General features: G+C 38.3%; 1 protein-coding gene across 4 annotated transcripts; it reads left to right on the top strand.

The window, feature by feature from the left end:
* The first annotated feature begins 711 nt into the window (after nucleotides 1-711).
* Nucleotides 712-9,709, top strand: znf366 (zinc finger protein 366). 4 transcript variants are annotated; one of them, XM_051652677.1, is made up of 5 exons: nucleotides 712-1,048; nucleotides 2,849-4,031; nucleotides 6,899-7,090; nucleotides 8,694-8,803; nucleotides 8,905-9,170. In XM_051652677.1, the coding sequence occupies exons 2-5, from the start codon at nucleotides 2,973-2,975 to the stop codon at nucleotides 9,026-9,028; spliced, it is 1,485 nt and encodes a 494-aa protein (XP_051508637.1). In that variant the 5' UTR covers nucleotides 712-1,048; nucleotides 2,849-2,972; the 3' UTR covers nucleotides 9,029-9,170. The 4 variants fall into 4 exon arrangements, with proteins under 4 accessions (XP_051508637.1, XP_051508635.1, XP_051508633.1 ...); XM_051652673.1 differs by having other exon boundaries at nucleotides 724-1,048; nucleotides 8,629-8,803; nucleotides 8,905-9,709; XM_051652674.1 differs by having other exon boundaries at nucleotides 724-1,048; nucleotides 2,846-4,031; nucleotides 8,629-8,803; nucleotides 8,905-9,709.
* The last annotated feature ends 4,142 nt before the right edge of the window (nucleotides 9,710-13,851 follow it).

Raw genomic sequence — 13,851 nt, 5'->3', positions numbered from 1 at the left:
TTAAATCTAATGAGACTGACTGCAGCCTCACATGACCTGAGGTCACGTTCAGGGTCACTGCCGTCGTATGAGGATGATTACACAGACATTAGTCACATATACATGTAACAGAAAGACACATTAGCATTAGTTCTATAATTGTTGTGTTGTAAAGGATCTTACAATTCTGTAATAGATGAACCGGGGTTATCACAAGCGAAAGGGAAACAGAAGTTTATTGGAGGTTAAAGATGTTCTCTGCTATTGAAACTCTGTGATGTCTAACTAAAAATGGCCTCTTTGCTGAGTCTAAAGGTTAACTGCTTTAATAATCCTTTATTAATGACACAGATGATGATTATAATCTTTCCAGTAAGTCACACTCTTCCATTAGATCAGCTCAATTAGCAGTTTCCAGAGGAATATCACTGATTTTGTGAGGTTAATTTACAAAGTTGCATCTTATCTCACAGAGCCACTGATGAGGTCACGTCAACAGCTGAAAGTGGGCTTATTTTGTAAAAGTTACTGTGTTGTTGTCAGTCTACTATAGGTGAGAGTTTGTATTTCATTTACCGAATCCCGAATCACCTAATCTACATTTATACCTCACAATAAGTGCAGCAGAATGTTTGATTGATTTTGACAAGTGTCCTTTATGTGAAATATAGAAGTTGGAGATGGGGAGCACAATGGAGCAAATCTTGATAGAATTGAATCACTTTCCATTGTTATCCATGTAGACGCTGATGATGATGATAATGAAACATGAATTGATTGTCTCTGTTGTGATGTACTTCATAAAATCTCTGCATGCAATCATACGCGTCGTGTCCAGTGCTCACAGTCCTGCAGTGTTTCGAGGAGGAATGGAGATGTGTATCTAGTGTTTCCTTATTTTCGAGCAGGAAAGCACAGGCTTGTTGACTTCCTCTCCTCCCTTCCTTCCTTCTCTGCGAAGGTACTCATCTGAAAAATGAGAACAAAGTGATTCTTCCTGTTCTGTGTCTTAAGTCACTTCAAATGCTGTTTGAGCGGCTCATTGTGAGGAGCACAGGGCATGCGACAGGTAAGAGACACGAGCCGCTGCCAACCTGATAACACACACATGCATGCACAAACAGTGGGTTGAGGGTGTCTCGTCTGTGTTTAACAGGTCATTGAGCATTGCGGTTGGTGCTGTTGATGGTTACAGGTGGTGTCATTTTGGGTGCAGTTATGAACTGATGTTCAGTTATGTTTTAGTGAAACTTCTGTAGTGTTCTGCACTGTTGATTTGGTTGGATAATGACAGCATGACTTGAGGAGGGAATTTCATGACTTAAATATACATTATTTTATATTAATGAGGGCATATTTTTTCTACCCATTTAAAATATAAACTGTGTCTCATCCATTTATGTCAAATACTTCAATTTAATCGATTAATTAATTACTTCTTTAAGAATTACATCAACTTTCATTTTATAATTTTTGCTATAATCTGTATAACTAGAACAGAATATTAAGAACTTTATCATATATATATATATATATATATATATATATATATATATATATATATATATAATTATTATTATTATTATTATTATTTTATTTTTATTTTTTTGCCCCCAAAATCCAACATTTGGGGGCGAACAAATTAAAATAAAATAATAATAATTATTATTATTATTATCTTTCAGCATTTTTGCTCTGAACCCCCAAAATTTCAGACCCTGCTGTTTTCATAAAATTAATCTATATTTTACGTTCTCTACGTTCCATAACAACTGAAATACACGTGCTTCTTTTAACATACATAGACATAATATACATAAAAACTTTCTTTTTTAGTGTATATATCCATGTACTTCAGCTTTTAACTTCATATTCATCTGCATTTATTACCAATGCAACACAACACGTATTGTGTTAAAGTTAAAATGCATATTTAAAGGGATAGTTCACCCAAAAGTTTAAGTTCTATGACTTACTTTCTTCCCTGAAACACAAACGGAGGTGTTAAAATGTTAGTCTCAGTCACTATTCACTTTCATGGCATCTTTTTTATATACATTAAAAGTGAATGGTGACTGAGATTAAAATTCTACCTAACATCTCCGTTTCTGTACCACGGAGGAAAGAAAGTCATACGGGTTTTAAACAATATGAGGGTGAGTAAATGATGACAGGTTTGGGTGAACTATCCATTTAATCATAATAATGCTTTACTGTAAATACAGTGAAAAAAATAAAAACATAGTGTGATTCTATAGAGCGCATTATAGCTGGTTTTGTGTAGCTGACAGATTGTTAAAAAACACAATGTTATTATTTGTCTTTAATTCAATTTCCACCTGCTCTAGATGTTTATGTCAGTTGTTATCGCCTGAGATAATATGATCATTATAAATCTGTGCTTAAAGCAAAAGTACTTAAAGTACTGGTGATGTTTGCATTCGTTTGGTCCTGTTTCAATCAGCTAATACTGTAAGACTGATGATATTTATGATAACTGATGAACCTCTGAGACAGTTTGACTCTGTTCTACTCACAAAGAAATGGTCTGTAATGGAAAAGAGGAGTTCCTCTGCTGATGAAGTGAAAAATGAACAGAGGAACTTAAAGAGAAGTAAAAAAATGAGAAGAGAGAAGTTCATCTATCTGAGCGATCTATCTGGGTTACTCTCTTTAGACTGATTGATTGTGTGCATTCTGGTAGAGTTTGGCATTGTTTTATAGCAAAGTGAGTGGAACTTTAACTATTGATTGCTAGTTTAAGTGTAAAACGAAGCCCTGTGAAGATTTTGAGAACATTGAAAGTTCAAGTAGGTGTGTGACTCAAAGTTCACCAATTCATCAGCATTGATTCTGTTTTTACAAGCAGGTTATGGGCAAATCCACAACTGAAGCTCTATAAAGCGAACTGAACACCAATGATCTGAGGAACTCAAAGGTGTAACTTCCAGCTCTCTCCGAGTTCTCCTCCCGAGGAACCAGAAAACTTCAAGATGGATTCAAAAGACAATTACGGCAAGCGGGCAGAAGATTGCGCCACCAGAACCGTTGACCTCTCTCTCTTTCCGAACCCTCTCCCTCATCCCGTCCTGCCTCAACCCCACCGCTACGCCCCTGAAATGATCGACCTCAACAGACTGCGACTGCATCGTGTTATCGGCCAGTATGACGGCATACAGGTCAAACAAGAGACGGTGAAGCCTCTGCCGCTGTGGCCCGCTTCCCCTTTGCTCGTGCACTCCACATCACCATACTTTTCCCCGTTCCATCCCAGTTTGGTCCCGTTCCCCTTCCTCCTGCCCGGCTCCATCGCCCATTTCTCCCGGAACCCTTTCTACCAGAGTGAGGCGTTGAGGTATCATCGTCGCAGAGGTCAAGAGGGCAGCAAATACGCTCTGACCAGTGCTGAGAAACTAGGTTTGAATGTCCACGTAGACGACAGCTACTACGTCGACGTAGGTGGCGATCAAAAGCGCTGGAAGTGCCGCATGTGCGAAAAGTCGTACACCTCCAAATATAACCTCATCACACACATCCTGGGCCACAGCGGCATCAAACCGCATGGCTGCACCCTCTGCGGGAAGCTCTTCAAACAGCTGAGTCACTTGCACACGCACATGCTCACTCATCAGGGTGCGCGGCCGCACAAATGCCAGGTGTGTCATAAAGCGTTCACGCAGACCAGCCACCTGAAGAGACACATGATGCAGCACAGCGACGTCAAACCCTACAGCTGCAGCATCTGCGCACGTGGCTTTGCGTACCCCAGTGAGCTGCGTGCGCACGAGCTGAAGCACGAGCGAGGTCAGGAGAACGTCTGCGTGGAATGCGGACTGGACTTCCCAACGCTGGCTCAGCTGAAACGGCACCTGACGGCGCACCGCGGGCCAGTCCAGTACGACTGCAGCGAGTGCGGGAAGAGCTTCCAGTATCCCAGCCAGCTGCAGAATCACATGATGAAACACAAGGACATTCGGCCGTTCATCTGCAGTGAGTGCGGGATGGAGTTTGTCCAATCACATCATCTCAAACAGCACACACTGACACACAAGGTACACAGATGACAGGATGTTGATTTCACACAAGTTTATGTAAAACTTTTTTGGCAGAATATTTATGAGTATTACCAAAGTTTTTGATTTCCAGTATTTTTACTAAGGTTTTATTATGAATATCAATATGGTTACTGTAGTAAGACGATGATTAATATTAACTATATTAACCATATGTTAATTATGAAACCCTATTGTATTTGTAAAGATTATTATTATCATTCTTCTGCCCTAAAACTGATTGTGCAGACCAAACCGTAAGGCCTAGAGACTTGAAATTTGGGAGATTGGTAGTACACCGGCTGGCTAGCCATATGCATGGAATCGCCCCGATCGGCCAAAGGGGGGGCGCTACAGTGAACAAAACAAAAACATTTTGAGCCGTAAGGCTTACAAACACATTTTTTTGTGTTTCCTTGCATCATGGCAAATCTTTTGGAATACCACCAAATGTTTTGCTCCGCCCTTTTGTTTTCCTGCTATTTTGGATTGTTTGAACTAGTCCTAGGCCGTTCTCCCAATCGGAACCAAATCAATGCAGTAAGATTCAGCCACAATATGAACATTTATCAAAGGAATTTTGAACTTTCGATCCATCGTCAAACGGTACGTAGTGGGCGTGGCCACTTTTACTAAAATGGTTATAACTCATAAACGGAATGAGATATTATCACCAAATTTGGTACACTTATGTATGGGGTCATTTTGAGGACACACAAAAAATATTGTTTGCCTATGCCTCTTGGTGGCGCTATAATAATTAAAAAACTAAAAATGGCTCTAACTATGGAAACCTTGGTCCGATCAGCTTGAAATTTTGCATGCAGTGGCTTTGTCCATGATGCCATCAAGGTCTATGAGGACAGTCGCATATCTTGAAAAACATGGCCACCATCGACCAATCAACTTTTAGCAGCTATTAGCTAAAGATAAAAAAGGCTGATCAGAACGAAACGTCGCTGTCGTGTTTTTCATGCGTATAAATCATTGTATATACCACTGTGTTTCACTTAGACACACGTTATTCGTACCATATGATAGATTACCTCATTCTGAACAACTTTGCCTCAAGAAGTATTGGTGTGAATCAAATTGTTTGTTAAATATTTAGGATTATAAAAAAATAAAAAATAAAAATACTTACTCAAACTAGTCCTAGGCCGTTCGCCCGATCGGAACCAAACCAGTGAAGAGAGATTCTCTGAAGTGTCCCAATATTAATAAGTATCAAAAAAAGTTTGAACTTTCGATTCATTGTCGCAACGGTACGCCAAAACGTTCAAAGTGGCTGTGGCCACATTTACTTGAATGGTTATAACTCGTGAATGGAATGAGATATTATCACCAAATTTTGGGCATTTATGTAGGATGTCAGTCTGAGGACACATGAAAAGAATTGTGCACCTCTTCCTCTTGGTGGCGCTATAACAGTCACGAATGTAACAAATGTTATATTTCTGTGCTACCTAGCATTATGGTTCTGAAAAATTAAGGCACTTTATCATTGTTTTAGGTGCTAACAGACTGTCTAGTTAATACTTAATATCAGTTGCATATTTACATAAAGAGCTGTAATAGCTTGAACATCGTTAATTGCTGCTTGCAGCTATATTTATTATTAATTATATTTAATGCAGTAAAACCATTGACATTTTTGTGGTTACTATGTTTTTACTACAAATACTACAGTTCAGTTGTGGTTACTGTAGTAAAGCCACGGTTAAAGGGATAGTTAACCCAAAAATGAAAATTCTCTCATCATTTACTCACCCTCATGCCATCCCAGATGTGCATGACTTTCTTTCTTCTGTTGAACTCAAATGAAGATTTTTAGAAAATATTTCATCTCTGTAGGTCCATACAATGCGAATTGTATGCACATACAAAGTGAATGTTGACCAGAACTTTGAAGCTCCAAAAAGCACATAAAGGCAGCGTAAAAGTAATCCATAAAACTCCAGTGTTTTAATCCATGTCTTCAGAAGTGATATGATAGGTGTGGGTGAGAAACAGATCAATATTTAACTCCTTTTTTACTATAAATTCTTCTCCCTGCCCAGTGTGGCGAAGTGCACAAAGAATGCCACAAGCAAAAGAATGAGATTTAAAGTAAAAAAGGACTTAAATATTGATCTGTTTCTCACCCACACCTATCATATCACTTCTGAAGACATGGATTAAACCACTGGAGTCATATGGATTACTTTTATGCTGCCTTTATGTGCTTTCTTGGAGTTTCAAAGTTTTGGAACCTGTTGACTTGCATTGACTTTTCATTTTTGGATGAACTATTGCTTTCATTTTCTTAAGGGGTGGATTAAGGTATTGCGAGGGAATACCAAACTACTTGTGAGAAAACACAAACCTACTGCGAGGGAACGCAACACTATTTTAGAAAATAAATTTCCTCCCTGTCCTCTATGAGGCTCCGTAGGTATAAACTAGCTTTAAACAAGGGGGAAAAATATTTGACAAAGGGGTAAGAAAACTACATCTGTTTTCCTTTTGAATCAAGCTTATTTTTCTTACCCCATCCATTTTACAGCATAATATTGTGCAGCACATATTCATTTGGCATTAACAGATAACAGCATGCACACTGTGTGCGCGAGCAGTGCTAAGATACGTAGAAGTGTAGCGGAAGTGTATCTGCAAGTTGAGTTTCAGTGCTGATCCTATTTTTGCAGCACATAATGAGCAGAAAATAAGGTGCAAATGCACTATTCACTTTATTGTCAGGATAGAGCTGCAGTTCTGTTATGTAGTAGAAACGTTGTCAGTGTGAACACAGACACAGGAAGTGTGAAACAGGCCTATGACTCTTTGGTGTCTCATGGATTACTTGTCTCAATCTGTGTGTATTTTAGGGAGTGAAGGAGCACAAGTGTCGTATCTGTGGCCGTGAGTTTACGCTGCTCGCCAACATGAAACGCCACGCTCTGATTCACACCAACATCCGGGCGTATCAGTGTCACCTATGTTACAAGAGCTTTGTCCAGAAACAAACGCTCAAGGCTCATATGATCGTTCACTCGGAAATCAAACCCTACAAATGCAAGGTACGTCACTGAGTAAACTGGACTTAATTTAACAAGTAGAATCTAAATGTGATATTGTAATGCTCAAAGCATAATGAGAATTATGAGTTGTGACGCTGAATTTGGTTGACTGTTTTCACTTTACTATGTGGTAGCTGGAAAAAGGATACAACCAATACTAACCCTCATGTTGTTCCAAACCCGTATGACTTTCTTTTAACTGACAAATGCAAAATGAGATGCAAGGCACTGGCAGCCTCAGTCGCCGTTCACTTTCATTTCATCGTACCATAAATATGACCAACCCATCATGCAGTCTTTGTTGTTTTGGAATTCTTGTGACCTTGTTCTGGGACTGGCGGGCGAAACGATGACCAGATACGTTTTTGGCAGTTGAGTGTCTCTTCGTCTGTAGGAAGGATATCGCTGCACAAACTGAGTGTGTAACAATGGCTCTCTCGTCCCCCGAGAACAGACCCACAAATAGATTTCATCTCGCTTTCTCTTGCGCTCAGGAGCACTTCCTGTTTTCTCACGGTCCCGTTCGGCCAGTTTACAGTCCCTCTCTCCTCCTGAAGGAAAGGACCACCCTAATAAAAAAATAATGCAAAGGAAGGACAGCAGAAGAGGAGTGCACTTTACAGAACTCGTTCTGTGAGACGACGACGACTCTATTTTCGGTGTAGTAAATCATGAGAATTCCTTCAGCATTCCTCATATAATAAACACTTGATTATGAATAAATCTACTTTCACTCTCTATTTTAAGTTATGGTTAGTGCACTAAAATAAAGCAAAAAGAGAGAAGAGGTGGTGTGTTACAATAATATTACAGTAACATGGATATGTGGTTTTCTTAAGAACAACATGAAGCAGACTCCCTTAACTATTGTAAAATTACTGTAAAACATGACCTCTCATTGGTTATCTAAATAGTTACTCAGTGTTAAAGGTGCTGTGAGTGATTTTAGCCGTACTACTTCCACGAGACTGAGCTGTTGGATTAGCCACGCCCCCCATTTCCAAAATCTGGCAATCCAAAGATACCAAATGAGTTTTGAGAGCAGAAATGGTTGTTAAAAACAACAGTAGTAAAATAGCGCCCTCAACTGACAACTGTAATGAACTACATGGCATAAAAATGGCATTAAGCCTCAATAATTCGCTGAAACTTCAATACTATGAGAACAAGCAACATAATTGACAGGTCGAAAGCATTATTTGCGGTTTACAGAGTCTAGAGCGGTCACAGAGGCCGGTGAGGTATCTTACGACACTTATTTCAGTAATATCTTTCAGGAAGTAGGAAATTTTTTTGCATACCTTTCCATGAAAAAATCGCTTACAGCACCATTGACTTTTTTGGTGTTAAAATAAATACTTTCTCCTATTCCTTAATATGCTTAATATGCAGAGACAGCCATAAGCCATACATTTTCTTGAAATGAAAATTGGATGAAAATTCTTTCAGAAATTCTTCAAGACTATTACATATGTTCTTACACACATGCCAAAAGGCATTTTACCAGGTCAAAGTCTGAATAGTTACTCTCTTCACAGCTGTGTGGAAAGGAGTTTAACAGAATGCATAATCTCATGGGCCACATGCACTTGCATTCTGACAGCAAACCCTTCAAATGTCTTTACTGCGCCAGCAAGTTCACTCTGAAGGGGAATCTGACCCGCCATATGAAGGTCAAACACGGGATCATGGATCAAGGACTGGATGCTCGAGGTAAGACCCATCAGCGGAACACTACTATTACACTATGGAAATATTGTTTTGTTTGTATAGTTTTTAATAATGATGATGTACGTTGTCTCCTCTCTTGAAAGTGTTCAGGCGTCACAGGCGGTTGTGTCTCTCGGCCCCGCTGCGGATTCTGTCCCGCATCCGTCAGGAAGAGCCCTTCGATCTGTCGCAGAAGCCCCACGGGCAGCTTCGACTTTCTCAATCTGATGGCGAGAGTGTCCGCGGCGGGAGCTCCAGTCGAGAAGAAGATGAGGACAGTCTGTACAGAATGAGCCAGTACAGTCCTGATATCTACAACCCAGCGCTGGAGGCCAGAAAGGCCGATGATGAAGATGAGGGGGAGGACGAAGAGGCCCATGAGGAGAAGAAATGTTATGTTGACAAAGAGGAGCATCAGAGCAGAAGTTACTGTCAGAGTCAACAGAGCTCCATCTCTGATGCAGAACTCGACCCACACTGACAAACACAATGTGAAGGATCATGTTTAAAGGGACAGTTCACCCAAAAATGAAAATTCTCTCATCATTTACTCACCCTCATGCCGTCCTGTGTATGACTTTCTTTCTTCTGCAGAACACGAATATTTCAACTCTGTAGGTTCATACAGTGCAAGTGAATAGTGACATAAACTATAGACATAAATGGAGTTGTGGTGGTGTAGTGGACTAAAGCACTGAACTGGTAAGCAGAAGGTTGTTGGTTCAAGCCCCACAGCCACCACCATTGTGTCATTGAGCAAGGCACTTAACTCCAGGTTGCTCCAGGGGAATTGTCCCTGTAATCAGGGCACTGTAAGTCGCTTTGGATAAAAGCGTTAGCCAAATGCATAAATGTAAAATGTAAATGTATAAACTTTGAAGCTCCATAAACATAAAGGCAGCATAAAAGTAATCTGTAAGACTCCAGTGGTTCAATCCATGTCTTCAGAAGTGATATGATAGGTGTGAGTGAGAAACAGGTCAATATTTAAGTCCTTTTTTAACTATAAATCTCCACTTTCACTTTCACATTCTTCTTCTTTTGTTTTTGGCGATTCACATTCTTTGTGCATATCGCCATCTACTAGTCAAAGTGGAGATTTATAGTAAAAAAGGAGTTAAATATTGATCTGTTTCGCACCCACACTTATCATATCGCTTCAGAAGACATGGATTAAACCACTGGAGTTTTATGGATTACTTTCATGCTGCCTTTATGTGCTTTATGGAGCTTCAAAGTTCTGGTCACCATTCACTTGCATTGTATGGACCTACAGAGCTGATATATTCTTATAAAAATCTTAATTTTTGTCCTGCAGAAGAAAGAAAGTCATACACATCTGGGATGGCATGATGGTGAGTGATTGATGAGAGAATTTTCATTTTTGGGTGAACGATTTGAGAAGTATTTCCAGTGAAAATGTACAGAAATCTGTGAAAGTATGTTGATTTTCAGAAGTCTAGCATGTTTATTTTACTAGTAAGATTTTATATTATTCAATGAAATTAATATAATTATAAGAATTAAACTGATATTGTCTAATTTTATTGATACAAAATTATTAATATTTTTAAACTATTCCTGACCATTAATGTGTAATTGCTTTTAAATTTGACTTTGATAAATTAAGTGTGAATGGGTTGATCGAGTACTGGCAGCTTCATGATTTTTTCTTTTGTTCATTTTTTTTATCATTTTAAAATGTATGAATCGTGTAAATATGTATGATATTAAATTGTCAAGTGATTATAAAAGTAAATCAGTATTTATGTACAATAAATTCATTTAAAATTGGACTTTTTTACATTTAAATGAACACAGAATACACTACCACTATTGCAAAAATATTTAAAGCTATAATTATGAAGATGGAGTAAATCAATTCTGCCAGTACACTCAAAATATATACATATGAATTACTAATTTCAGTTTCATAACAAAATTCAATCAAATTAAATGTTGTCATTTTTCACTAAATGTAATTAACAAATCTGAAAACATTTATTTATTCTTTTCTTTTTGTTAAAGATTACTCAATTCAATTCTAATACATATTTTTATGAACTTGAAATCCTTAAAATTGTAACAATTTTAAGCATTAAAAATGTATATATATATTTTTTAAATAATTAACATTAAAAATTAAGCAGACTTAGTTATTTACTCTCAGACTAAACATTTTTTGGTATATTTTTAATGTCAAACCATCTCAATATATACACTATATTGCCAAAAGTATTCGCTCACCCATCCAAATAATTGAATTCAGGTGTTCCAATCACTTCCATGGCCACAGGTGTATAAAATGAAGCACCTAGGCATGCAGACTGCTTCTACAAACATTTGTGAAAGAATGGGCCGCTCTCAGGAGCTCAGTGAATTCCAGCGTGGTACTGTGATAGGATGCCACCTGTGCAACAAGTCCAGTTGTGAAATTTCCTCGCTACTAAATATTCCACAGTCAACTGTCAGTGGTATTATAACAAAGTGGAAGCGATTGGGAATGACAGCAACTCAGCCACGAAGTGGTAGGCCACGTAAAATGACAGAGCGGGGTCAGCGGATGCTGAGGCGCATAGTGCGCAGAGGTCGCCAACTTTCTGCAGAGTCAATTGCTACAGACCTCCAAAGTTCATGTGGCCTTCAGATTAGCTCAAGAACAGTGCGTAGAGAGCTTCATGGAATGGGTTTCCATGGCCTAGCAGCTGCATCCAAGCCATACATCACCAAGTGCAATGTAAAGCGTCGGATGCAGTGGTGTAAAGCACGCCGCCACTGGACTCTAGAGCAGTGGAGACGCGTTCTCTGGAGTGACGAATCACGCTTCTCCATCTGGTAATCTGATGGACGAGTCTGGGTTTGGCGGTTGTCAGGAGAACGGTACTTGTCTGACTGCATTGTGCCAACTGTGAAGTTTGGTGGAGGGGGGATTATGGTGTGGGGTTGTTTTTCAGGAGCTGGGCTTGGCCCCTTAGTTCCAGTGAAAGGAACTCTGAATGCTTCAGCATACCAAGAGATTTTGGACAATTCCATGCTCCCAACTTTGTGGGAACAGTTTGGAGATGGCCCCTTCCTGTTCCAACATGACTGCGCACCAGTGCACAAAGCAAGGTCCATAAAGACATGGATGAGCGAGTTTGGTGTGGAAGAACTTGACTGGCCTGCACAGAGTCCTGACCTCAACCCGATAGAGCACCTTTGGGATGAATTAGAGTGAAGACTGCGAGCCAGGCCTTCTCGTCCAACATCAGTGTCTGACCTCACAAATGCACTTCTGGAAGAATGGTCAAAAATTCCCATAAACACACTCCTAAACCTTGTGGAAAGCCTTCCCAGAAGAGTTGAAGCTGTTATAGCTGCAAAGGGTGGGCCGACGTCATATTAAACCCTATGGATTAAGAATGGGATGTCACTTAAGTTCATATGCGTCTAAAGGCAGATGAGCGAATACTTTTAGCAATATAGTGTATATATATTTTTTATTTTTTTTATTTTTATTTTTATTTTTGCCTATTTTTAAGATTTACTAATTTCAGTTTCATAACAAAATTCAATCAAATTAAATACATTTTTACCAAATTTAACTAACAAAACTGAAAATATTCATTTAGTTATTTTTTTCTTTTCTTTTTTCTTTTCTTTCTTTTTTTATTATTATTATTTTATTTTTTTTTTATGTTAAAGATTATTCAATTCAAAGTTAAGTAATTTTGTTATGAATTTGAAATGATTAAAATTCTTAAACATTTTAATCATGGATTTTTTTTTTTATAATTAAAATAAAAAATATCATCTTAAAATAATTTTTGAGTGGTAGGAAGGGTCCTCCATAAGAGCATTATTAGAATGGTTCACAACTACTGTATAATATCACATAAACAGACTTGGTTATTTACTCTAAGACTAAACTATTTTTGTGTATTTTTTATGTCAAACCAACTCGCCAAACAACTGTTATTTGAGTACACGTAATTTTACTCTATTTTTACAGTACAAACTTTTGGACATATTTTCTTCCTTAAAAAGGCAAACACTTCCTCAACAGAAAAGGAAGTATGAAAGAATACTTCACAAACACTGATCAAACGAGCTTCTCTCTGCACTGTGGGTGTTCAAACGCTTTACAGAAGACAACATACTTCTCATTGTTGATGCGTATTATTGTTTCCCAGTTTGGCTTCAGGGGAAGAAAAAAAAAAGTGTTCAGTTTGCAACTTTTAAAACACAAGTGTAGTTCCACAACACAAAGAGAAACAGTGAGAGATTATAAAGGAGAGAGAATTGTCACACCATTCATGATTTATATATATATGACAAATATACATATGGGCCGGATTAACCATATGGGCAATTGGGCACGTGCCCAGGGGCACCACGTCCAGGTGGGCACCACGCGACTGCATTTGTAAAATTGTCTAAGGTCCGTTTTTTATTTGATGGTTATTAAAGTTTTTCAGTATCATTAATCAGGTGTAAATTATTATCCAGAGGTCCGGACGGCTACCAAAACAGAGTTTAGATGGCGCTGCCACGTGGTACATGTTACGTTTGCCAGCGCTTGAAATGATGAGCCAATCACCGTCGTTTATTAATGGAAGGGGATTTTATTAATGCTTTTATAGATACTGCTGAAGTGGATTTACATTCACAGGCATGAATCCTTGAAATGATCAAGTTTTATTCAAAATAACTATCCGGTGTAAAAATGTCTCCAATGAGATATAACACTTTCTTAGATTTAAATGCAGATGAAAGTTTGAGTAAACTGAACATGTTTGTTTTATTCTATAAAGTACTGACAACATTTCTCCCAAATTCCCAATAAAAATATTGTCATTTAGAGCATTTATTTGCAGAAAATGACAACTGCTCAAAATAACAAAAAAGATGCCGTGTTTTCAGACCTCAAATAATGCAAAGAAAACAAGTTCATATTCATTTATAATCAACACAATACTAATGTTTTAACTTAGGAAGAGTTCAGAAATCAATATTTGGTGGAATAATCCTGATTGTCAATCACAGCTTTCATGAGTCTTGGCATGCTCTCT

The sequence above is a fragment of the Myxocyprinus asiaticus genome, chromosome 24, assembly GCF_019703515.2.
Source record: "Myxocyprinus asiaticus isolate MX2 ecotype Aquarium Trade chromosome 24, UBuf_Myxa_2, whole genome shotgun sequence".
NCBI lineage: Eukaryota > Metazoa > Chordata > Actinopteri > Cypriniformes > Catostomidae > Myxocyprinus > Myxocyprinus asiaticus.
Note: the sequence above shows the minus strand (reverse complement) of the source record. Positions and strands in the feature narration are given on the sequence as shown.